At 36.4% G+C, this 27,464-nt stretch overlaps 1 protein-coding gene across 2 annotated transcripts in view; it reads left to right on the top strand.

The window, feature by feature from the left end:
• Positions 1–25,779, top strand: part of LOC111510827 (nose resistant to fluoxetine protein 6) — a 45,762-nt gene extending 19,983 nt beyond the window's left edge. For both annotated transcript variants that reach the window (XM_074181356.1, XM_074181355.1), the window contains 7 exons: positions 857–1,023; positions 2,198–2,366; positions 7,455–7,648; positions 9,785–9,935; positions 10,610–10,805; positions 15,444–15,586; positions 24,286–25,779. In XM_074181356.1, the coding sequence (XP_074037457.1) occupies positions 857–1,023; positions 2,198–2,366; positions 7,455–7,648; positions 9,785–9,935; positions 10,610–10,805; positions 15,444–15,586; positions 24,286–24,423 (1,158 nt within the window). In that variant the 3' untranslated portion in view covers positions 24,424–25,779. The remainder of the gene's footprint in view (positions 1–856; positions 1,024–2,197; positions 2,367–7,454; positions 7,649–9,784; positions 9,936–10,609; positions 10,806–15,443; positions 15,587–24,285) is intronic.
• The last annotated feature ends 1,685 nt before the right edge of the window (positions 25,780–27,464 follow it).

Here is a 27,464-nt window from a genome sequence, read left to right as displayed (position 1 = left end):
CTAAGAAATATTTGGAACACAGATTCATTATTACAGGTTTACTATGCATTTGTGTATTCCACAATTTCCTACAATATTATAGTATGGGGTCAGGCATCAAACATAACAAGAATTTTTGTTGCTCAGAAAAGAATTATAAGGCTTATCTTTGACATTAGTAGTCGCCAATCATGCAGACAGGTTTTCAAAACTAAACGGATCCTCACGGTTACATCAATTTATTTAATGAAACTATTATCATATATTTTCAATAACAAACATTCATTTCCCATTAATAGTGATTCACATTCTTACAACACTAGAAATAAAAATCTCCCATCAATGCAGCCTGCCGTTTTTTTAACTGTCTTCCGAACGAAATAAAATACGCGGGATCCCCGGCGGTTTTTAAGTATAGACTTAGGGAACTCCTTATCAGAGAATGTTTCTATACTGTTGAGGAATTTGAATTATACTTTTCAATTTTGAGATGATATCGAAGTGTATTTTACATAGTCTATGTTAGTCATCATTGTGCTTGTTTCGTCCTGTTTGTCAATTAAAACTTAATGACACTGTTTTTGACTTATCCTATCTATTGTTAACAATAGTTGAAAGGATTAATAAATATTTTATTTTATTTTATTTTATTTTTAACATACTCACGGTAGTGTCTATATTTATACTTGAAACAGTGTGTCTCATAAATAAACACATACAAAATTCCATTACAGGGAATAGATACCCCACCCGTCAAAGTCACCATCTCAAATTACCATTACCATCTTCCACTCTCGTTTCTGCTGATAGTGATATGTTGATATTCTCGTTACATGATATTCTTTGTGAAATCACAATGATGCGATTATTTTCACAGCTCATGGGGAAAGTTGCTACTCTTTTTCTATCCAGTGGACCTCTGTGTGTGTCTACATTTTTCTTTATGTCTTCTTTTCTCCTGATCTATGGGATATTTTCACAATTCGAAAACAAGAAAGTTAAACTGAAAGATTTGCTAGGAATCTTCATCAACAGATATATAAGGTAAGATTTCTTGATTGTACTTAAAATTTTGGTTAAAACGTGTCAAAATTGCATTCTTCTGACCGACATCTCTGTACCATCGTGAATATCAGCAAATTTTAACTTCAAAATACATATTTAATACATCTTCAAAATCTTGAAGTTATAAGAACTGAATCAAAACACAATAACTTTGATAATTTATATTCAAAATACAGGGTGGCCCATTAGTGTGAAAAAGTACATTATCTCGCCTATAATGAGGAGTATGATAAACTGTTTCAGATAAAAGTTATATGGTTTACTTTGTTGCTCATTTCGAAAATATTTTTAAAAGGACCCCTTTGTGAATTTTTTTCACCGTTGAATTGAGCAAAATGTTCTACATAAGGAAGTGTTTCCTTTTTTTCGAAAATTTTGCGGCGTTGTGAATAAATGAAAATCTTTGGAAAAACATACCACCTCAAATGCCATCATAAAAAATGTATAGATGGAGTTTAAGCAGAATTATTTGAGACATGCAATACCATGAGTGGATTCAAATATTTGTATGGAATGAAAGTTACATTTCTCAAACAAGAGAGCCATTAACTTGACAAACTTCGAATATCAAAAACTTGATTTTTCAAATGAGACACAGTTTTTTTTGAACTATTCTATCCTTGCAAATTTGGATCAGATAAAATAGTCTCTAAAACATTTTGCTTAGTTCAATGGTGAAAAAATTCACAAGGGGTCCATTTAAATAAAATGATGATTTGAATTCAAAAGAACTCTCTGCATATTCCGAAATATTTTTAAAATAAGGAAAAGAGTAAACCATATATTCCGTGTTAGGAATCATAAGTTAAAAGGTAAAACCCCGTTAATCCTCAGCTCGCACAAGTTTCGACTTCTGGGGGTTGTCGTTCGTAGGAATGCGACAGCTAGTTAACGGAAAAACAGATTTGAACAGATTATAGGTGAGATACTGTCCTTCCCGGCCACCCTGTATATTCTGTGAATGAAAATTCGATACGTTTCATTGATGTGGTTATTTCTTGAGGGCACTCTATATTTCGTAATGAATATGAGTAAGGTACGATAAGATTGACGTAGTTGATGAAAAAATATTTAAGATTCGAAACACGGTTTCAGAAAACATTTCAAATTTTCTGGTGATAATTCGAGTGAAATTGAAATATTTTGATTCCAGATTGACACCAAGTGTAGTTGTAGTCATAGCTTTCTACGCAACATGGTGGCGTCATTTTGGAAGTGGACCACATTGGAACGATTTAATAGGAAAAGAATTTCTCCGATGCAGGAATAATTGGTGGATAAACTTGTTTTACTTGAATAATTTCATAGAGAGGGAAAATATGGTAAGAGAATTCAGATCAACGATTGCTTCTGATTTTAAGCTGTATTCACTGCCTCATAGAAAAGATGTAGACGATATAAATATACAAGGAATTCTTGAAAAAAATATCATGGAAATTCATTTGAAAAATTACTGATTTTCACTATAAGTTTGCAAAACATAAGTTCACATACACTAAAAACATTTATTACCTACCCTTCTATCAGATAATTAGTTCTAGGCTAGTAAATATCAGATACTACTACGTTCAGTAGTAGAAAAAGGTCGATGAATTGATGATTGTTACATTAGTCCTGTCATTTAAGGTTTTATCTGCGAAAACATTCCTACTGAGCTGAATTTTGGTATATACCGTGTTAGGATTCACACGTTAAAAGATAAGACCTCATTCGTCCTTAGCTCGCACAAGTTTCTCAAGTTGGTCAAACCACCAACACTGACATAAAAACTTGGCAAGTTGACTTGGGTGTCACACCAATAGGTGGTTCCACTTATGTTTCGCTGTAGTGGTGGCAATACGATTCTCCCCAAATTAATTACTGAGAAAACTAATACAGAGTAAATTAATAAAATCACATTGAGTTAGTCGATCTGCGATGAACTTCAAATATTATTTATAAAAACCTAACGTTAACCCTTTGCCGCATGAATTTTCATTTCACAGCGAAAAAATTGTATGTGATGAGAAATTCAACCCTATTTGATGGAAAAATATTTTAAAAAATCAATCCCTGTTGATTTTCATGATTTTTGAAAAAATTTGGTTTGTGCCATATATGGAACATCAGATGATATTGACTTGGCAATACATTATTAATTTGAGACTAAGAGGTATAGTTTATTCATAAAAAATTATTCAGTATGAAAGCGTAAATAACAATTTCGATCCTTATTAAGGAATAATGGAATTTGGCATTTGGTGCACATCACAAAATTTTTTCCTGAGCAACCAGGGTATTTACATCTTGATCTACATGTTTCTTGCCAGTATGGGAAATGACCTATACTATCTGTTGTGATATCTTCTTGAGGAATTTCTTCTGTTGGCCCTTTTGTTCTTTTATATTCATACATTTGCTGGAGGTTCACGCTCGGAGGCCTTCCTACTCTATTAACCCTGCTTGGTTTTCCTGCTAAACAAAGCGCGTCTGCAATTGCCAGTTTGGTATCCAGAAGCGGCATATCAAACTTTTTTGCTCTTCTAGCAAGTAGCCAGCTATTCACGGCAACCAAGTTTATGAAATGAAAAAAAATGCGCAATTAGTATTTTTTTGAACTTATTTTCATACGATAGAAACCCAACATCGCATCCAGAAGGTCCACTCCACCCATATACTTATTATAAATGAGGACACTCTTTGGACAAGGTATCATCTTATGTGCATTCTCTTGCTTGAAAAATCTCCGCTTTTCTCCTACTGTTGACTTCCTGCATACGTTGACAAAGTGGTGACTACTTTGTTATCAAACACATCACTAATGACCTCACCATCTATAGTAGCTATTTTTTCAACTAAATGACCTCTTCCTTTTTTTTCCATTTCCTTCTCGGAAGGCATTGCAACTCCTGGGACTCGATTCAATCTCACCGTCCCTAAAGGTAGTATACCTTCAGTAGTCAAATAAGTCAAGAGTGGAACACTGGAGAACCAATTGTCAAAAAACAATTTGAAATTCTGATGTCTTGGTATAGATTCAGATAGCTTCACAATAACATTACTACTAACACTAAGAGTTGGAGCTCCTAGAGGTACAGTATTGCTTTGTGCTCCTGCAAACAGATCGAAATCATAACTAAAGCCAGATATACCACTGAGGACAACATTTTTGAAACCCCATTTATGTGGTTTCTTCGGATTATATTGTTTGAGTTGTGTTCGAGCTTTTGTTGGAATAATCTGTTCATCTACAGCAAGATACTCTTCTTTCGGAACTTGCAGTAATCTTTCTCTTATTTGGATAGGAAATGGCCTAATCTTGAACAATTTATCGTATCCAGTTTGACTGTTTCCAGTCAATTCATCATTGCCAGTAATGCCAGTAATGCCAGTAATGCCTTGTGGCCGGCAGCTGAATAAGGGACATGTACATGGTAATACCGATAAATTGCTCTATTTCGAACTCTTTTATATTAGCAGGTTTATTTGGACGGCACTGTACAGAATAAAGGTTAATCTGTTCACAGATATTCTTTATAAGGCTATCTGGGAAAAGAAACTTGAAGAATTGGATAGGAGTTTCTAACTCTGATATAGAAAAAGGCAAATCCTGGGAACCAGTATATTTTATCTCTTCTTCAGATTTTTCGAGATTTCCTTCTACCCAATTGGATACTTCTTTTCTCTTTTTCTTTTTTTCAAGTCGTTTTTGTATTGTTGATAAGGGTATATTATCATTTGAAGAATCAAATTCATCAAATTCTCGATTCATGATACTGGCAACATCATCGTCTAAGGGAGTTTCTCCAAAATAACTATCCACAGGTAATTCAACACCTGAAAGGGGTTCATCATCCTCATCAGATAAATCGGAATCTTCACTATCGATTCAAGGAATTTTTACGGCAGTCATCTTGCCATAACATACTTTGGGATCCATGAAAACATGATCATATTGTCAGGATGATCCAACATTCCATGATGTGCCATATAAGGTACATACTTGTTTCCAGAATTGTTCATTAGTTCTGAGAAACTTTTCACTACTGAACTTACCTAGAGATGTTTTCAATATCACTGTTGAACACTCTATAATTTTTTCTCGGTAGAAAAATACTTTCAAACAAGAGTAAATGGACAGCAAAGATCACCTCAAGCGTGACAAATGAAATTTCTAACAAGAATAAACTTGAAGACTCTTTCCAATGCTCTCTTTGATAAAATAGTCCGGCCGTGATGTGTATGAGATAGATTGGTTCGTGCAGTTCGTGTCATGTATGAAATGACGACAGAATTCGTTCTCAAGTATTATAAATCAAATAATATTCGCTTTGTACCATATTTGGTACATGATGCGGTAAAGGGTTAAATCAATGTGAGTAATCTGAGATGGTTTTGAAAAAATCTGTAATGCAATTGAATTTCTAATTTTGAGAACATAGTTGGAATAATTTGAGAATGAATACATTCGCGAAATCAAAAAGTTTAAGAAATTACAAACAATCGTGTTAACATTGAAATGTCTACTTGACACTGTTAGGCAGTGTGCACTCAATGCCTCAGTGAATGGAATGCAGAAATTCATAACTTCTTCATCTAAAGTGCCGAAGTGAAAAGGTTTTTATTTATTCATTCATTTCATCATGTTATGTTCAGAATACATTTATGACAAGTCCAATGGTATATAGTATAGTTTTAAGTAAAATACAAAATGATAGATCAGACTCTGCTAAGTAGATGTTTGCGTGAGAAGATATTGTATATATAAAATATGTAAAGATAAAAAGATAATATATAGATAAAATTGTGATAACTTGACTTCTCCAATAAACTATTTGAATAATTTCCTTATTTATCAGGTACAAATAAAACCAAACACGTTCCATTTAATAATGACAATCTATTTTATTTCAAACCCTTGAGAACATAAAAACCTGAAAATAAATCATATGAAGATTTAGTGAAATTAGTGGTAAATCATCTCCAACCAACACCGTCAGAAATCGCAGAACGGTATAAATTCCGTCAAAGGAATATATATGTATAAAGATGAAAGCCAAAAAATGGTAACAATGTATTATATGGAATGTCTAGTAGAAACTGCATGAGGTGAATCTGGAAGAATATCGAACGCTCGTCGGAGAGTAAAGATAAATCAATTTATTTTTGGTAAGGAACTACATACATATCAATCAGAAATTGCATACCCTGAGTACTCTTCTACCGAATAAAAATTGGAATTCACTAAGAATTGTCCTTTTAAAAGGGATGAGATCGAGATTTTCTCCATTCACGTGGTAGCTTATTGTACACATGCAAGTTCAGGAAATTGCGTTGTGAGATTGCAATCTTATATCTAGGAGGTCTCATATGGTCTGCTCCCCTGGTTGAATAATTGTGGAAATCGTTATTTCTGTCACTTTCAATTTTTCTTGTCTGTATTTCGAGGAGACTTTGATAGATATAGGTAGAAGGAAGACATAGAATCCTGAACTTCTTGAAGAGTTCTCGGCATGAGGCAATATACGGGGTATCAGCCATCAAACGTATAGCACGTTTTTGAAGAAAACTCTAACAAAGTGAGGTGCGTTTCCCTATAGAATAATTCCGTAATTCAAATGAGAGTGGAAAAAAGCGTGATATGAAAATAGGTAGAAGAATTTGAAGAATTTTTGAGACGTCTCAACAGAAAAAGCTGAGTGGATAGTTTTTTTGATAATACATCAATATGAGTTTGCCAACTCAAGTCATCATCAAGGGTCAGACCGAGCGGCTTGACAGATTCAGATCCACATAACTTTTAGTTTGAGGAGCAGATCATTTTTTGAGATTTGCTCTTGTTGAGGTTTAGATTGCTTGCTCTGAACCAGAGTTCCGCTTTATGGTCAAAATTAGTGGAGATTTCGTTTAATACAGATACGTTGTTGTGGGATTGAATGGAAAAAGTGTCATCAGCGTACGCATACAGAAACCTGGGGATATAGCGTGGAAAATATCATTCATCTATGTAATAAAGAGGAGGGGACCTAATATGGAGCCCTGTGTCAACTGATCACACCAGGGACTCTATGCATTTTGCTCAGAACTAAGGATTCTGTCACCAGGAAACATTATTTTCATCATGAAGAAAAGAGAATTGAAACTTTCTATATTTTTAACCACTTTTATTTGTAACTACCGTTACTGCAGTTTCGTCTTATAAAGATATTTTTAAACTTGTACTTTAATGTATAAGTTTGAAAGTGTCCTTATAGATAGGACGAAACTGCAGTAACGGTAGTTACAAATAAAAGTTGTAAAAACATAGAGAGTTTCAATTCTCTTTTCTTCATTATCATTTTCTTTCACATAGTGGCTACATCAATCAATTTATCATTTTCATCAAAAACATCATTGAATATGATACTTATTTTGATTTTTATTCATTTCAGTGTTTGGTTCAAACTTGGTATCTGGCTTTAGATACTCAATATTTCGTATTCCTATTAGTTCTTGTGTGGATTCTGAAAAAATACGAAAAGTTGGTTTGGCCGATTCTTTGTTCATTCTTCACAATACTGATAGCTGCTACATTTTTGGATAACTATAATGAAGGCCATGAAGCTCTAATCTTACCACTTCCAGAGTAAGTTGAGGTGACTCTTTTAATTTTACACCCTAGTTCAACCCAAAATACCGAGCGTCGCAGACATTTTCAACTTAATTACACGAAAAAAAAAAAGAAATAAAAAATGCTGGGAACTTCAGAGATAACTACAGATTGAGTATCAGAGGCTCAGACATACGTTATATGAAATTATTAACAGACTTGAAATTCTAAAGATGTATAAATGTTACAAGCACGACGTGAAAGTTGAAATTATAATATCATTGGTTAACAAATATGTTAACATAAACCGAATAGTCAACTCTATGAGGTTTTTGAAACTATAATGGGATACCAATAATGTGAATACTACGACCACGCTCTTAAACCGACAAAATATAGTTTTTCCAAATTTTAGTAAATATTTTCTTGGGCAGCTTGGCTGTCCATGTTCATCTTTCACTGCCTGAACCACTGTGCATGCTGTTGTGTGGTGTTGCTGTAGGGGTTGAGCAAACTGGTCATCGGATGCCTGCTTCCACCTAGCCCTGCTGGATACGGGAATGATAGAATCACTTATGGTTCTGTTCTTCCCTAACTGAATGACATCCCAACGATGGCCTAATCCTAAGGTGTGTGTATCCGTACCGAGAGGATGAATGACACTGAGCCTATCAGCTGTCTCTACGGAACCTTCGAAATAACGGGCGCCCTCTCGTCGTAGCATCGCCTTGTCACGGTAAAGCGGGGCTTTGCCATGATTGACCTTCTTTCTCTAGCTACTCGTCGGACTTTTCTGGACAGAGTAAACTTGAAAAGTCCTTCTGACGCTGAGTTTACAGAGGAGATGGATTCTAACTGACCTCCCTATAAATTCAGATCAGGAACGAGAGCTTCTCAACTCTCCAACTCCTGATCTAATAAATGAACCTAAAATAAAGGTTTGGTGCACCACCAAAGCCAGAAAACGATTGAGTCGTCTCCTCAAGAGCGGGGTACCTTATGAAACCGCCTTGCATGAAATTCTTGAGCGGCATACGCAGAATCTGTCTCAGGTGGAGGAATGAACCCTCCATGATCAGGTTAGCAGACGTTTGGGCTCAAGTGATGATTAACCAAAACCAAAGGCAAAAAATCTCTGCAGGACCAGCTGACGTGCAAAAACCCTTAAATGGAAAGGTTGTCGCGGGTAACAAGGTGGTATAAAGGTGGGAATCTTACACCTTGACTATCCGACTACCTCATTAACGATGAAACAGCAGAGCATATATCTTGTGCTTGCCCCGCTGAGGACCGAATCAGGTTTGTAGAGTCCGGCAGAGCCGTACTCTTACCATCTTACCTGAAAGACCACTCACCATACAAACTAATCGACTTCGTTGAGAAGCTGGGTTTATTTGGTCGAGTGTGAATAGGTGTAAGCCACAATAAACCCTTGTGGGTTGCGGTGGAGGGTCGAATATACCCACTCACTTTGGGCCTAACCTAACCTAACCTACAGGGTCAAAAGTGCTTTGATTCAAATAGTGTTTATTTTAAATGAATTGAATGAGTATTCACTTAGATATTACAGTAGACATATGAAAACAGACAAAACTTTTGAAACAACCATTACCAATATTTACCGGCTTATACAGATACGAATATATGTCTTGACCATATATTAAAATTAGAACCATTAATCCATAGTTCTAACCCACTACTTCGAATAGCCTTCTACAAGTTAGTGTGACATAAAATTATTTGATTTTCTAAGCACTTTCATTTTGTTATCAAGTGAAGATCTTTCGATAATTTTTTTTTCGCACAATACAAATCGGGATACACACTTTAAGAGCCCTTGTTTTCATTCTTGTCATTCGTTAGAAACCATTTACTTGTATTTTAAAGCGAACTTACCGTTCAATGATCAAGTTTGACTTTAGAGAACATATTTTGTATGGAATTGGACGATACTTGATGAAAAACTAAAACGTATCAACACTTTATTGTGAGATTTTCACTAAACAGATTACAAAATCGCGAGACATGTTTCGGAATAAAATAGCTTCTTCAGGCGTCTTCTAACGTGGATTCGTTTTTCTTTCAACTCAAATACGGTTGTTTGAAATGAATATAAAACATTCATCAGGACGGGAAAGAATATCGTGTGATAATGAGGAATTTTCATTTTAGAAAACTCTACGGAATGAAGTTGGTTTTGGGAAATACCCAGTGGTATGATCAAATGATGAGTTGGAAGGGAAATTTGGTAGGATGTATAATTGGATTGGCGTATGGATACTCATTCTACAAAAACAAGAACAAATCAGTCTTCGAGATAAATGTGAGTATTTCCATTTGTAATATTCGAAATGAACATATTTTGGACCCATTTTGAAAGGAAAAACTGAACAATTGTCCTAAATGTCTCAACTTTTGAACTACAAAGTTTTTTCATTTTAACTTCGGCATATTCCTAGCTATTTATCCACTTATTTTCATCAAAAGATATTTTTATTAAGAAATACAGTTTTTTAATCTTGCCAATGGCGTTTTAGTGGGATTTGTATTGAATCATTTTGAATCATTTTGCTTCGTTTTCGTTTTTGATCATTCAGTTCCGAGTGAATCTGGCAGTTTTGTCTGGGAGATCACATGTACTATGCATGATAATGTTTTGGAGAACTCCGTTTAAAAAAATCTGTTTTTTTCCGTTAACCAGCTGTCACACCCCTACGAACGACAACCCTCAGAAGTAGAAACTTGTGCGAGCTAACGATTAACGAGGTCTTACCTTTTAACGCATGATTTCTAATACGTTGCTACAGTTGAATTGAAATTTGCGACAGTTTTTGCATATTGTTCGTTGCAACAGTTGATTTCCATTACTCACGAAGCAATATTCATTCATATTTCTGCTCAGCAGTATTAAAACTCCTTTCTCTCGTTTCATATACAGGGTGAATAGTACTCATTTCTCTGCCATGCCCGAAAATAAATAAAATGTTTTTTTTTCAGATAGCTAATCAGATCATCTATCATATTATCACATATGTATTAGCATTGGGAGTCATAATAGTACCAGGTGTTCTCATTTTCAACAGTGAAATGGATCACAGTATATTCTGGGCCTCTTTGCACGTTGCATTTGGAAGGCCAATTTTTTCATTTGCCATTGGATTCGCAATATATGGAGCCATTTTCGGACTTGGATGTGAGTATTGCTTTCAGTGGAGAAACGCTCAATATGATGGACTGATTATATTTTACACACTTCCATAACATGGGTACAAAGGGAAACGTTTTGCAGAAAACACAAACCTTTTCATTTGATACCTATGTTATGGGGTGATGACAAACTTGTTGTTTGCCGTTCGAGGAATGACATTCTGAATGAATTCGATTTTCAATTATCGGAAATCATCGGCTTCATGTTGATGATAGACACTATCTTGCACTGTCGAGTGGCCAAATGGCTCGAAACTGGTCTGCAAGTGTGTTCCAATAATTGAAAAGCGATTGGGGCTGTGGTATCGCCAACAGCATATGCAGAAATAGCTTCAGTGAAGAATCCTGCACTGACACCTGTAGGATATAATCCAACGCCAGAAGAGTAGTTGTTTTCAAAGAATAGAATTAACCAGTTCGTTTCGTCTTTAACAAATGCGTTATAATAACCAGATTCAACGCCAGAACCACAGTGAATAATGACTGCATGAATATTATAATAGTGGTCTGCTAGATTGAAGTGTTCGTCTATTTCGACGCCGCGTTTGTCAAAGGCGTGTTAGCCAAGTACCTAGGAACAAATGGGATCGTTCACATGCAAACGCGCGTTTTGAACCAACGTCCCCAAAACGCGACACTTGTAGTTTTCACTTCGACCGTTACGTTTGCAGCGCGCTTTTAGTTACTAGACTGGGCATTGGATCGTACACATGTGAGGGTCGAGCGTGCACTTTTGCTCAGTTCACGTGGTGTCATCTTTGTTGTGTTGTGATCTGTGTGTTGTATATAATGGAGGCGGAAGCGTTTGACACATCTTAGATAGGAGATTAACATTTCAGTCTGATGTACGGCAGAGAATTAGAATGGCTAGACACGCCAGACAACGACTGGCACCTATCATAGGACGCAGAAGAAACATGGGGTTGAAAGTGAAGTTGCTAATAATCAAAACCGTCCTCATGCCCATAATACTGTATGTCTGCACTGCCTTGGGCCAGTGCGCACAGACATACAGGAAGCAGATACAGTCGTTTATGAACGCGAGCGTAAGGGCCGCCCTAAACGCGCCGTACTATATCCCATATAGAAACATATACAGAGACTTAGACCTGGACACGCAATATGTGAGAGAACACTCAGAAAGCGTGTTTGATAGAATCAGATCGCACAACAACCCAGCGCTACGCGATCTACACGATGCATTGAGCAGGTTCCGAGAAAGGGACAAACATCCAAGGCAGAACCAAAGACCGCCCCCACGAGTCGCCGTCAGGCGGCTCCGGTAAGCATACTAATCAAATTTTCTTTCAGCAAGTTCACCGCAGAACAACTCGACCGCGATCCAATTATCCTTAGATTCACTGAGGAACGCCCGACGTTAATAGCAATAGCCGCCGGTTAGTTTTTGGGGGCCCCCATGCAAAAATTTAGTTAGGAATAGTCAGACAAAACACTTTTTACTGATCGCGAAAGAATAGCACCTAATTGCTGACTTTCGACCAAAAGAGGTCAGATGTCAATCTTGCTGAAGTGCCCATCAGTAAGTTGAGGACTGCTCGGAGAGCGGGGGTGGATGGAGTGGGGTAGCAGGTTCTCCTCGCTAAATAGCTGGGGGGGGAAGCTTCTACTTCAGGGCACTCAACCCGGGAGGGGGCATGGGAGGTTTGACACAGAATTGTTGATTGGTGAAGTCGAAAAAAGAAGATGCATCTGGGACATGGAGTGTCCAGATTATAAAAATAGAGTATTGAAAAAGTCATCTTGGCAGGAGATTGTGGTTACATTTGCAGAAGAAAACAGTACAAAGGAACAAAGGACAGTTTTGGGTGAGGAACTTGCTCTGTGCCATCAACACTTTCAAATGATGCTTGATAATGAGCCTCTTCTTCCCTGGAGCCATCTTTACGTCTGACGTAATTGTGTAGAAGGCAGCACGCCAATATAATCGACTCAGCAAAATCTATGTTAACATTCAGGGCTCTGTGAAATACTCGCCACTTGTTTTCCATGATTCCAAACGTGCATTCTATGTAGCGGCGAGCCCTTGAAAGTCTATAGTTGAAGATTTTTGTCACATGGGGGAGCTGCTTTCCTACGTAAGGACCCATGATGTTTTTAGCAAAAGCATCGTCACCAACGAATACGTAAGGTAAACTAGTGTTATCTAAGGCTGTTATTGGTTTGGGTGCTGGGACGTTGAATGTTTCTTCAGATACGTGTTTGTAAAACAACAATTCTTTAAAAATTGTGAAGTCATTACTTTTGCCATAAGACCCTACGTTTACATATAGAAAACAATAGTTTGCATCACACACACCTAGAAGAATAGTTGAAAAATTGTTTGTAGTTGTGGTAAAGAGATCCAGTACCAGAAGGTTGCACAATCCTGATGTGCTTTCCGTCCACTGCTCTCAAGCAGTTAGGGAAGTTTGCATATTTAAGGAATTCATTGCTGATTTCTTTCCATCTTTCTTCTGAGATAGGAGGCATACATATAGGTTTGAGAACTCTCCACAGAGCTGAGTATAATTGTCGCACTATATTTGAGATTGTTGATTTTCACAACTTGTAGGTGTAATGGAGGTCAGCAAAGGATGTACCTGTTGCCAAATACCTGGAAAAGTATTTGTGCAGAGAGAAAGTGTGGATTCCTGTAGTCACACACCTGAATGATAAAAATAGCCTATATGTGTGTTTACATTTTTTTATTGTTTTAGGAAATACGTTGCAGAAAAAATGAAAACATGTTCGAGATAACTATGCAAGAGAATTAAAGAAACAAAAAACGTTGAAATCTGGTTCTGTGACAAGTAAGTCAAATCCATACATATTCTTTCAACTTCTTCAGTTTCTGCAACCTACTGCAACAAACAAAACTGTCACTGATAACCTGGAAAACAGCAATCAATTAGACGAAGAAACGGAATCGCAGGATCAACACTTACTTTCAGATGAACCCAGAACGAGTGCTGCTGATAGGAAGGTTAATAGTAACAAAAAGTTCAAGATGAACCCTATCAACAAGCAATTCATAGATTTTTTGAATAAAAGACCTACAGAAGTTCCAAAGGGAGATGATGACAAACTATTTTGCTTGCCTTTGTATACGGAGCTGCAAAAAGTACCTGGACATGGACGGCTCCGTACAAAAATACAGTTATTAGAAGTACTTCGGAAAGCCCAAGAATTCTACAACCCTTCAAGCAATCATCATCTAGCACCAAAGAGTTATTACTCATACCAAGCCCACGCAGTGGCCGTGCACCACCCCAGACCTTCAATCAATTTGATTACGGGTCCAATCTGCAAAGAAACCAACCTCCTCTAATACAAGACAGTTCCTCCGAGCACATCGGTTACAGCAGCCAATCAGCAGCTGCAGCAGCAGTGAACACACCTTATTGCCAATCTGTGCTAACAGGAGCAGCCCTTTCGCCAACAGTCAGTAGCATTTCGCAAGCTGACACAGATTTTTCAGATATTAACAACTGATTATTTTCTTTTTGACACATTATGAATTATTGTAATGAATAAATTACCTCAATGTTACAGCGAGTTGCGAGTTTTTCTTCTGGTGGTGCATCCCTCACTAAATATCCACAAGGTAATAAGTCATCTTCGACTAAAGATAACAGTTAATCAAACGAAGTTACATTCATACGGAAGTAATTAAAAAACTTGTTGGGGTGTTCCTTCAATTTTGGGTATAGCGTCACAAATGAACCCATGGTTAATCTATCATCTATTACAGGATGCACCCACCATCTTCTTTGTCTTCTTCGCCTTGCCCTGTATCTACGGTATAACAACCAAAGACCTGTTACCTCTTCTAACTCCATAGTGGTACTGGTAGTAGACTGGTTCAACTAACGCCGCGTCTAGCGCTGTCATGTGTACCGGATTCACATTTGCTAACGCGCGCTCAACGCTCTCATTTGTACAAACCCTAAGAGTTTGGTGCTTCCGTCAGGAATTGAGTCATGTTTGAAGATCATCAGTTTAATTATCAGATTGACTGATGCCTTAGCTTGTTGTCAGTTAGTTTGGCGCATGTTTGGCAATACCGTTGATCATCACCCGTTAAATGTTTCACTTTCTGATGATTAAACACGGATTTGCACGGACTGATTATCAATCATATTAGGTAACGCTTGTTGAAGTTCAAGAAAGTCATATACGTTTTTGCTACCTCGTGAACATTTACTACAAAGTAAATAAGTGAGGATTTTTCCAGCAAAAGATCTACAAATACAAGAGACGAGATAGACTGTACGGAATCATTCAATCCAGAGCGGTGAGGAGTATCGATTCTGCTATTTTTCTGTTCACAAAGAGTATTCAACAAGAACTCCAAGATTTCGGAACAATCCTCTTGTTGTCCTAACGAGTATATATATTATATGTATAGATTTTTGATTAACGACTGGATGTAGTATGTGGAAAGTAGTCCCTACTTCCCCTACCTATGTTTTCCTTCTCTATATTTGAAAATGCCGCCATTCCAACAGCGTGGTTAACTTATTAAGCCGTTTTACGACTCCAGCGTATATGTGTTAGAAACTGAATTCCGTATTACGACTCTAGCAGATCTGTCTGAAATACTGAACCGATTTTTAAATTGCAGGGGTTACGAAGAGCGTAATGGAATGGCCGCCATCTTATATTCTAGGAAGATTATCCTACAGTACATACTTGGTTCACGCAACAATAATACTTTCGAGGGTGGCTAGTTCAAGATTTCCGACATACGTCAGTGATCTACATATGGTAATTATCATTTATTTGTTTTGCTTGCTTCCTCATTTCGGCTGAGCTCAAATTTTTTTGGTGCACATGTACGGTATTGATCGGTATTGAACAATACATATTAGCAAAAAAACGTTTATAAAATGTGATAGAACTGATCGATATTTACTTATGATGCACTGTTTGGAACCTTTGGTGTATAATGAATATTACTGGAGTTTTTTCCCAACACCAAATCGTAATTTTTAACATCTCGACACGTGTTTCGATCACCAAGTGATCATCTTTAAAGGAAGATTAAAACTAGAAACTAATGCGAGCTAGCTATATACGTAAATCATCCAAACATATATTTTACATTATATGTTTATATAAAACAATTTTCAGCTATTCTAAAACAAGTCATACACTACAGAGCCTTTTGTGAAGTCCAAAAGACAAAATCGAGAATTCGGAAAAGTCTGGAATTTACGAAATTGAAAGTAAGGATTGCGATGCAAAATATTATGGACAGACAGAAAGATCTATTGAAGTAAGATATAAGGAACACACAGCACACTTAAAATATGGAAGACCTGAAAAATCAGCAGTCGCCTATCATATTTAGCAACAAAACAATTCCATTGACTTCATAGAGTTCATTAAGATTAGTTAGACAAGTTAACAACAGCAGGCAACTAGATGCCTGTTGTTGTTAACTTGTCAGATGCCACAATAATATTGTGAATAACGATAACGGACCTATACCAAAGAGCATACTATATAGCTTGTTGAAATAAAATAATGTTGTTGGGTTTACTGATTACTACATAAGGACACATTGCAAAAATAAAATTGGATAGGCAGTATTGTGAAATTAATTTTTATATAGCTGAAAATTGTTTTATAGAAACATATATTGTAAAATAATAGATAAGGCAAAATTGTAAAATTAATTTAGGTTGGTATACCTGTATGGATGGTACGCCTGGAGGGTTTACCTGTATGAGAAACCTATATAGCATAAATAGGGCTAGCTCGCATTAGTTTCTAGTTTTAATCTTCCTCTTTGAAGATGATCACTTGGTGATGGAAACACGTGTCGAGGTGTTAAAAATAACGATTTGGTGTTGGGAAAAAACTCCAGTAATATTGACCGATATTTGATGGAAATCCATTGAAACGTGTTTTCATAAAAACATTTCAATGTGAGATTTCCATTTGAAACGTGAAAATCTCACTTCAAAGTGTTTTTTCATTCCGTATACAGAATGGACTCAAACATGACTTTGGAACAGTGTTGCCAACAAAATACGGATGTTTTCCCGCGAGATCGCTATCGAAAAGCACAAAATGGAAAATGGACGGAACATGAATCATAAACCGAAAAAAGCTCCCTGTATCAACATCTTTACAAAATGTAGAAACATCCATTACAGGTGGAATAATATAGGGTCTTTCAACAAGGACTTCTGAACATTGACAATTGATAGCGGCCATCTTGTTGAAGCTTCATCTATCAAATTAGTTGTCATTTATTCAGACTGTTTTGCCAAAGCACTATGGACGGATAGAGTGTTGCAACAACACGTGCAAATGTTGAAATTTTTTTGTCAAAATGGGTGTTCTTCGCTCTTCGCCCATTTTACGGTTGTCATAATCGTCCTACCGAGAGGACTATTCATGGATGTGGTGGATAAATTCGAGTTTACTAGTTTAATGATCGAGCGATCAATAATCGTACGTCGACGAAATGCAAGATCCACCGAAAACATCGCCGCAGTCTGTGAGAGTGTGTAGGAGAATCCGAGGCAGTCGATTTCGCGTTGCTCACAAGAACTTGGCCTCTCGCAGATCACAACTTGGCGGATTTAGCGTCGTGATTTGGGCCTACATCCGCAAAAAATTCAATTTATCCAGAAACTGTAGATAAACAACTGTAGATAAACAACCATAGATAACGACGTGTTCTGACTGAATGGGCTCTGGAGCAGTTGGCAACTGATCCTAATTTTCATCGAAAATAAATTTTCAGCGATGATGCCCGTTTCTGGATAAATGGGCACTTAAACAAAAAAAACTGTCGAATTTGAGACGATTCCAAACCACATGAGACCTAAGAGCGTCCAATGCATACCGAAAAAGTCACTGTTTGGTGTAGATTTTGCTCTGAAGACGTCATTGTTCATATTTGTTCAAGACCGAAGTTGACCAGGACATTACGACAAAAAATATAGGTCGATGATTACCAACTTTTTCTGGTCAGAAATGGATGATCTGGACACCAACAACATGTGTTCTCAACAAGATGGCGCTACGTGCCACACAGCTCATGCCACATTGGATGTGAACTGGCCACCGAGATTGTGCGATTTGACCCCGTTAGACTTTTCCTTCTGAGGTTTTCTTCAGTCGCAGGTGTATGCCAATAAGCCACATACCAGAGCGGTCCTCAAAGCCAACATAACCCTTGCCATCAGTCAAATTCAGCTTGATTTATGCGCCAGATTCGTGGAAAATCGGACGTTTCGGATGCGCCCCACCTGAAGGAGCCGTGAACGATGTTTTATTTCACACACATATTTGCATCATTAGGTCTTTCAAACGGATAAAATAATTCGATAATATGTCACATACACTTTGTTTCATTTAAATTTAAAGATAGGAAGTGCTTAATGAAATACCCTATACAAATTAATTTTTACAAAGAGAAACCAATTTCCAGGAAAGGTTCAGGATAAATTTTTGGTTAGGAAACGAACACACTGGTCCTTTCTTTTAAGAGGAGCATTTAAATGGTGAAATGTATCTATATTTTTCATCTAATGAGTTTGATGGCTACTTAGATGAATTGTCACTGTCCCTCCCCATAATACAGCAATAGTAGTAACGAAACATTCAGATGCAATATTCCCAACAAAATGATTTGAAAACAATGAACCAATTGCCTGGCCAGCTCGAACCCCGACCTCACTACTTTAGATTTTTTTTTGTCTGGCTGGGGATATCAGAATTTATTTTTTTTCAGTATTTCTCTTCGTATTAATAAAAGGGGATTTTAGTTGATTGTACAAGTAGTCAACATGTTTGAAATCAGAAAGCTCTAGTTTTATGACAGTTGCACCTGTTGACCTTATTAATTGTTGTCAGTCCCAAGGAGTACATATTTCCATAGTTGGTTGCAGCAATAGTAATAACAAAACATTCAGATGCAATATTCCCAACAAAATGATTTGGAAACAATGAACAAATTGCCTGGCCAGCTCGAACCCCGACCTCACTACTTTAGATTTTTTTTGTCTGGGGATATATAAAGGGTGAAGTTTTTTTGACACCTATTACAGATATCGACCATATCGAATGAAAATAAAGCATGCATATAACATTAAACCCACCATGGTGGAAAATTGCCACAGATTTTTTTCATCAATCCACAGAAATTGTAGGAACCGAAAGAGGTTGTCAATTCAAGCATTTAATGTAGTTTGTCGTTTGAAATTCATTTTCTGTATTGGTTATATTTTCCCCAAAATATTCATTACGATAGAAATTGTTTTTCTGTTTGATTGTTGTCACTGATGATGCTAGTTATTTCAAATGGGACGCTATACAAATGAAGGGATAACCCACAGTAATTATTTTTTATTCTCGAGAAATAAAATGACTTATTTATGAAGCGATTTTAAGCAATACAGCACTAATTCTTATCAAATTATGTACCTTTAATACATTGTGCATTCAATATAGATCAATATGACTCTTTATAGCGTGTAGTTCAAATGGGTATTTTCGAAGATATAACAAATTCAAAATGCTGGATACATAGCGGTTACGGTGGTACTGGCGGTGCCATTTTTTTATATTTTCTGAAATAACATTTTTTTTTCGTACAAACCAGAAACATATTTTTTAGTTTCACTTGCCTGACCGTAGAAAGGCAAATGTCTCCGTAAATAGTCTTTGAACATTGTACTGGTATTGTACTAGTCACCTTTTTTCCCAATTAATCTTTTGATATCCATGTATCTTCTGTCTTTGTCAGTTTTCTACGAAAACGTGAAAAGGTAAATTTTTTGAAAAAAATATACAGTATGAATCCATCGATAATCGATACATATGGAGACGGTGGTCGATTGGGTTAGCGTGAGTGGTTTGTTCCACTTAGTCAATGAACCATCAGGTGAAACGTTGGTTCGAGTGGCGAGGCTGAACGATCGATTTTCACTGTCTATAGCCCCATCCGTGCTAGAAATCGCACGGTAAAAGGTGAGACCTCGTTAATCCTCAGCTTACGCAAGTTTAAAGTTGTGAGGGTTGTCGTTTTTAGGAAACGACAGCTGGTCAACGGAAAAATAGAGCAGAAGAGGTGGTTTGGTCAATCTCTTTGGATCGTTCATCGTAATGGGTCTGAGGCACTTTGAGGTAACAAATTGACTTGCTGAAACAAAATCGCATGGTATAAAATTTATATGAAATCCGTGAAAGCGTTGGTTCTTCATTTTCTGCTCATCTCATTCGTCATTTCTCATTGTTGCTTCTCTGTCAAGTTTCATAGAACGATCTATGAGCTGTAACTGATGCATAGAACACACATAACAGAAGTGGTGGTTTTGGTCAATCCGCTTTGACCATTTTCACAAAAAAGTGTTGAGTGTAATAGTGAATCGTGAAAGAATCCAACGTTGGGTAACAGGATCAATTTTTTCTAAAAAAAAAAGTTTCATTTCGTTTCGAATTTAATTAAATTCTTCTTCAGGGCTCGTGTTAATGATCTTTCTGTTTCAAAAACCATGATACATATTTAAAAAAAATGAAACATTGCAACAACCAAATTTCTGAGATAACACCAACACAAAACAACATGAAACATTGTGTTGGTGTTGTCTCGGCAATTTGGTTGTTGCAATGTTTTTTATTTTTTTAAATATGTATCTGATATGTCTGATGGTTTTTAAAACAGTAATATTATCATGAAGAAACTCCTATTCGAGTCCTGAAAAAGAATTTAAGTAAATTGGAAACGTCGGCGAGACGTAGCAGAGACTGAAGCAGAGAGGTGAAAGATTGTATGTCCATAAATGAAAATATTGAATAATGGAGAAAACAACTGCAAATGACAATTCATTTTAACTTTAGAATACTTTTTTCACAATGTGTGACGGTGTTTTTATGGTATATCAATTAAATTGATGGGCCTTTTTGAAAACTTTTATCATTAATTCAATAATATTTACCTGGAATCTACTTTTGAACTTACGACTTTTTACCTCTGTTTGAAAACACAGGTAAATATAAAAACTGACCTCTTATAATGCAAAACTAGTTTTATTTTATATAGAGAATCCTCCTCATCAGAACTAACTTCATCTTTCTTTTTGCAAATCGGAATGAAATTGTTTAGAGACCCATTCCAAACTTTTTATTAAATAATCATGCTTTTTCTTTGTTATTCCTTTTAAATTATTGCGAAGACTAGGTAATTCATCCGGCAATTGTATTGGATTTCGAATAGATCTCATGACGTTTTGTGTTTTAAATTCTTCATCCTCGTAATTTACTTTGTAAAATATAGTGCTAGGAAGATCAGCTTCAACTTGGAAATTAACATCATGTGTTATCAGAATTTATTTTTTTTCAGTATTTCTCTTCTTATTAATAAAAGGGGATTTTAGTTGATTGTACAAGTAGTCTACATGTTTGAAATCAGAAAGCTCTAGTTTTATGACAGTTGCAACTGTTGACCTTAATAATTGTTGCCAGTCCCAAGGTGTACATATTTCCATAGTTGGTTGCGTCCGTAAAGATCTTTCAATTAGCGCGTGAACATGATCAATAACACTTTCAGCCCATTCAAATAATGCAGATGCGATATCATTGCCCCCTCTCCCAGCTTCTGATTCATCCCATATACCATGCAATAGGACAAATTATTTGTTGAATCAAAAATAGTCAAGTTAAGGGTCCACACGGTCAAAATTAACAGATAATAAAAAACATAAGTTGAAATATGAAGATTCGTGAAAAAAAGAGGCGCCTTATAGGTTTCGCTCATATGCGCTGTGGGGTGTCGGAGCGGCCCTGACTGTCGAAGGAGATAAGTTTGTTTACCCTATTCAATTATGGAGATACTACAATTTCAAAACTAAAAATTTATGCAACCAACATAACGTGACTTACGATTTTTTACCACAATAACAAGTTAAAAGAGAGAAGTCTGGAACAGGTATTAACTCAATTTTGTTTAAAAGTGGAGTTACCACTGTTTAACTCTCTGCTACAGAGGTTTTTTTTTAAGAAAAATTGATTCTGTTACCCAACCAACCTTCTTTCAGAAAAATTACACAACACAACAAAAAAATATTTTTTGAATGTTTCCTACACTAAATTAGTCAATTTCTACTAATTTTGGGGTGATAAAAACGAAAATAATAATGAAAAATTTTTATTAGCTCTGGTTTTTGAGATACACAGTACTTAATCTTAAAGAGTAGTTATACTATACGTGAAAAGTGAAAGTACATAAAACAATATTGTTATGTTTCTTTTAGAATATTTTAAGTACAAAATTAATAAAAAAAAACATTATTCTTAGTGTTTTGACAAATAAAAGAAGTTTGTACCACCAAATTTCAATTAAGTCCATCCGATTCATTGTAAGATCGCTGTCGTTTAGCTTGTATTTTATAAAACACTTCTGGAGCATCCCTACACACAGACCAGCAGTAGTCTGCAAGCATTGCTTCATTCCAACGGCCCTGATATCTCTGTTCCATTAAGGCAATGTCTTGATGGAATCTTTCTCCATGTTCGTCACTCACAGCTCCACAGTTTTGTGGAAAGAAATTAAGATGAGAGTGAAGAAAATGAATTTTTAAGGACATGTTGCATCCAAGTTGGTGGTAAGCTTGAAGAAGCTCTTTAACCAATGCTGTGGAGTTATCATCTCTTTTGTTACCTAAAAACCCATGTACAACCCCCTTAAAGGCTTCCCAGGCTCTTTTTTCATTTCCTGTTAAAATCATGTCAAAAGCAGGATCATTTACGATTTCACGGATTTGAGGCCCAATAAAGATGCCTTCCTTGACTTAAGCATCACTCAACCTGGGAAACTTTGCTCTCAAGTACTTAAAAGCTTGTCCTTCCTGGTCCATGGCCTTCACAAAGTTTTTCATTAGTCCCAACTTAATATGTAATGGGGGAAGGAGAACATCCTTAGGATCTACAAGAGGCTCGTAAACTACATTTTTCTCATTAGGGTTTAGGTCTCGTGTAGGCCAGTTCATTTTTTTATAGTGAGATTTTCTATCCCGACTGTCCCACAGACACAAAAAACAACAGTACTTGGTGAACCCTAATTGCATTCCTAGGAGTATAGCAATGACTTTCAGATCACCACAAATGTGCCACTTGTGTTGTTCATATTTGATTGATTGGAGAAGTGTTTTCATATTTATATACGTTTCCTTCATGTGAACTGCATGACCTATAGGAATAGAGGGTAGCTGATTTCCATTATGCAGAAGTACAGCTTTCAAGCTTAGTTTTGAAGAGTCTATAAACAGTCTCCATTCAGATGGAGTGTGATCCAAATTCAAGCAGTCCATCAAACCATTAACATCAGAACAAACTACGAGGTTTTCTTATTTCTCAAAAAAAGGAAGCAAATCATTTTGACGCTGTCTGTACTGAGATATTTTCACATCATGTTTTAGAAGATTCCACTGTTGTAGTCTTGACCCTAACAGCTCAGCCTTTTCCTTAGACAAGCGAAGATCTCTTATAAGGTCACTCAACTCTGCTTGACTAATTCTGTGCGGATCACTAGACCTATCGCTTACCTCAAAATCAGGGTCATAGGATGTAGAAGGATGGGTTGCTCCTTCTAAACAGTCTTCATCACCTTCCTCTAAAATTTCATAGTTTTGGGGTGGAGAAGGGACTGGCAAATTGTCTGAGTGTGGTACAGGCCGAAGAGCAGATGGGAGATTAGGGTATTTAACCGTTCCTCTCTTCTTCATAGATAAACCTTGCTTAATGGGAGGAGTTAAGCAGAAATAACAGTCGTCTGTATGATTGGTAGGCTCACGCCAAACCATAGGTACTGCAAAAGCCATTGCCCGGTTTTTATTTTTCAGCCACTCTCGCAATATGATGGAACAAGAATTACATATATGAGGAGCCCATGATTTATCTTGGTCCCCAACTTTCACACCAAAATAATGTTCATAGGCTGTCTTAACGATAGGTGTCATTTTACGTTTCTGAGCCTTAAATGTTATTTCACCACATATATAGCAAAAGCTATCGACAGAATTCACACACTTTCGAGGCATTTCAGATCAGCACTTAAATTAATTCAAAAATCAACTTCACACGATAATTTCAATAGCAACCACGTGCGTACAATTGACAAACTCACATAGGTTATGTTTACTACTTAAGAACAGCTGATGAGAGGGGTGTTATGTAAACAAACATGTGTACCAACTGTTGGTGATGAAATATTTCATTTGTTGAAAACTCAATATACATACATATACATACATATACATACATATACATATATAATATAATGATACTATATCTTGAAAACAAGAGCTAATATATAATTTTTATGGTCACTTTCGGTTTTAACACGTGGAAATACATTAAAATCATCTAATTTCAACCCCGAAACAAAAACTTTGTTGTGTTGTGTTATTGGATCACTAAACTAGTTATCTGATTATATTTATTTTCAGGTCTATTATTTGTTTGGAGATGTCGCCACAGCTTTTGCTGCAGGATTTATCATGACTCTCTTAGTTGAAATGCCACTATCCGATCTACAAAAACTGATGATACCGATGAAAGAAATTAATGGAGAGAAAAAGAAATAGGAGCAATGGAATGATTAGTCCGAATATATTCAAATGGAGCCTAATAGTATGGGAGCCAAATGAAGTTTTTTGTTAATTTACTCAAGTGTGGCAGATTCGGATATAGAAGATATCTTGCACCCTTTTCAGTATCTCATACAGGGCCTAGCGTTTACGTCAGCCGGTCAAAATTAAAAAGAAATAATTGTCTTGATCAGTCGAGCGCATCGGATTAGGTCATGATTAATTATTCACAAGCTGAAAAGTGAGTATTTCAAAAATCAGACGATTGGAGCGTGAGTCAAAAAAATGAAATATCACAAACTCGAGCCGAGTTGAACTTTCTCCATTTTGGAGAAATTTATTTTACCTGTAATTCACCATCAAGGTTTATATTGTAGTAAATTACTGAATTAACTGTCTTGAACAAATTTATTTCCAACAATATTTCAATTACCACAAACTAATTTATTTATCACACACTTAGCAACTAACGCTTAATTCATTTCCACTATTTGAATTTCTTGTTCAGCCGCTCGATTCACTTTCTGAACTGCCCTCTTGGGTCGGGAAGACGGGCTTTTATCGGTAAAGGTACTCGACTAGAATTTTACCAGCGGTTTCAGACTGCATTCTTTCGCGGTGATGTGTCATGTGTTTGTTCGATGAGTCAGCTGGCGTATCGGTCAGGGGCAGCCGCCCCTGACGTTACAATATCATGCCGTGGTAGCAAAAATTGTCGATGAATTCAAACGCTTGCGATTACAAAATGGCAAAATTTTTGGGAAAGTTTTTGGCCTTCTACTTCTCTATCTTGATACAAAAACCAATTTAAAAAAATTTACCCTATACAAAGATGTGTAGATCATGTGTAGATCAAGAAAAAAGCCGAAACCTTTTTTTCCCAAAAATTAATCTCTCCTAAAAATATAACCCTTGAAGCAAAATTGTGTTTCACAAAATCGCCAAAAGCTGACGTCACATCCGAATTGTCATTCTATTGAATGGGAGTTTTTTCGGGTACACCTAACGTCCCCTTTGAATATTAGATGCGCCCCCATTATGCAATCCCATCTTTTTCCCATTTTTTAAATCCTGTAGATGCTTTTCTTCAACGATGGAGAGATATACATAATACAACCCTTTTTTTATTTCTACCATCTAATCTGCAAAATCCTTGTTACGACGCTTGAGTAAATTCCCATTTGACATCGTGGCCTCCCCTACTTTAAAACACCATAATATCCTGTAACTTTGGTATCTTGAATATTTCTGTTATTAGAGACACATAATATTGTGAATTCACGAATATTGATACGAAATATGCTGTAAAAAATGTCTGCTGTTTTGGAAAATTAAATAAATACATCGTACTTCTCTGACTTTTTACAAAATTTCGAAATAAAATTATTATTTTGAAATGAAATCCCAAAACATCACTTCTAATGTACCTGCACACTAGATTTTGGTGAATGCCTGCCGGAAAACAACTAACTATCTGGCTAATACCACGCTGGACATTGAATTAAATTAGACAAATATTCATTCAAAACACCTCATAGAGGATAGTCTTGCAGATGCATGAATGTGTGCCGGATATAATTCAATGTTCAGCGTACTATTAGCCAGGAAAGAAGTTGAATAACTTTTTTAGAGATCAATTGCCCTAACACCAAACTGATATTTTTGCACTCGACGCGCGTTTCGCCAACAAAGTTAGCATCCTCAGGAGAAGAAAATTGATACCTACTCTAGTCTGGTTAATCCTTATATTGTCTCCATTTATAGCGAATCTATTCAGGGGTAGGTTTGAGACGGAAGCTGGGAAAGAAGTCAGTTACTTCCCTAGGGTCTGGATCAGGTATGTTGATGACATATTCGCTGTAGTGGATACAAGGATATCCAGAATTGAGAATGTCCTTTCAGCACTAAACAACAGGTGTAAAAGTATAGAATTCACATATGAAGTAGAAAAAGAACAAAAGTTGCCGTTTTTAGATGTATTGGTCATAAGGAACGAACAGAACGAAATAGAATTTGACATTTACAAGAAAGACACGGGCAGTTTCAGATACATTCCCAATGACTCGAATCATTGTCGACAACACAAAATGGCGGCACTGCAATTTCTGGTACACAGGTTAATTTTTCCTTTAAAGAAAGATAAGTACGACAATGAAAAGAGAGTGATTCGGTATGTAGCTGAAGCAAACGGTTTTAACCCAAATATAGTTGACAAGATAATTAGAAAATGCAAGTTCAGGGAAGCACTTCGTAAATGTTCGACTTTTCAAAAAGAGGAGAGTAATAACAAGTTTATAGTAATCCCATATGAACCCCAATACACGAGAGAGCTTTAACATATATTCGATAAAGTAAATATAAAAGTTGCATATAAAACTTCTTATAAATTGCAACAGCTTCTTGGTAATCCAAAAGATAGACTAGAAAACACAAAAAGGTCGCGGATTTACGAAATCAGTTGTCAAGATTGCAACAGCAAATACATCGGCCAGAGCCAACAAGCGATTAAAACCCGCTTCAAGGAGCATTGTGCACACATGAAATACGGAAGGATAGAAAAATCCAGTGTCGCCCAACATGTTCTAGACCAGGAACACATAATTGGTGAAAACAATCTAAAACTGATTTAGCATGTGCATGACACCAGGCTACTCGATGCATGTGAGACTCTACAAATAGCAAAATGTAAGAACAGCATGAATGGCGATAAGGAACCCATCCCGTTTAGCCCGCTTTTTAATCTTCTGTTAGGAAGAGAATAATTACTAAGAACTTGCAGGTAGTTAATTACCGAAAAATTCCATATTGGACTTCAGGTATACAACCTCAAGTTACAAATTTTGGTATATAAGGATTAACCAGACTAGACTAGGTATCCATTTTCTTCTCCTGAGGATGCTAACTTTGTTGGCGAAACGCGCGTCGAGTGCAAACATATCAGTTTGGTGTTAGGGCAATTGATCTCGAAAAAAGTTATTCAACTTTCATACCAAAGGTTCCAATCTCATCGTTATACATCGTTATGTTAGGAAAGAAGT

The sequence above is a fragment of the Leptinotarsa decemlineata genome, unplaced genomic scaffold (genome assembly GCF_025532065.1).
Source record: "Leptinotarsa decemlineata unplaced genomic scaffold, Ldec_3_MD MMD2_tig00026307_RagTag_RagTag, whole genome shotgun sequence".
Lineage (NCBI taxonomy): Eukaryota > Metazoa > Arthropoda > Insecta > Coleoptera > Chrysomelidae > Leptinotarsa > Leptinotarsa decemlineata.
The sequence above is the reverse complement of the archived record's forward strand: the minus strand, read 5'-3'. Positions and strand labels throughout refer to the sequence as shown.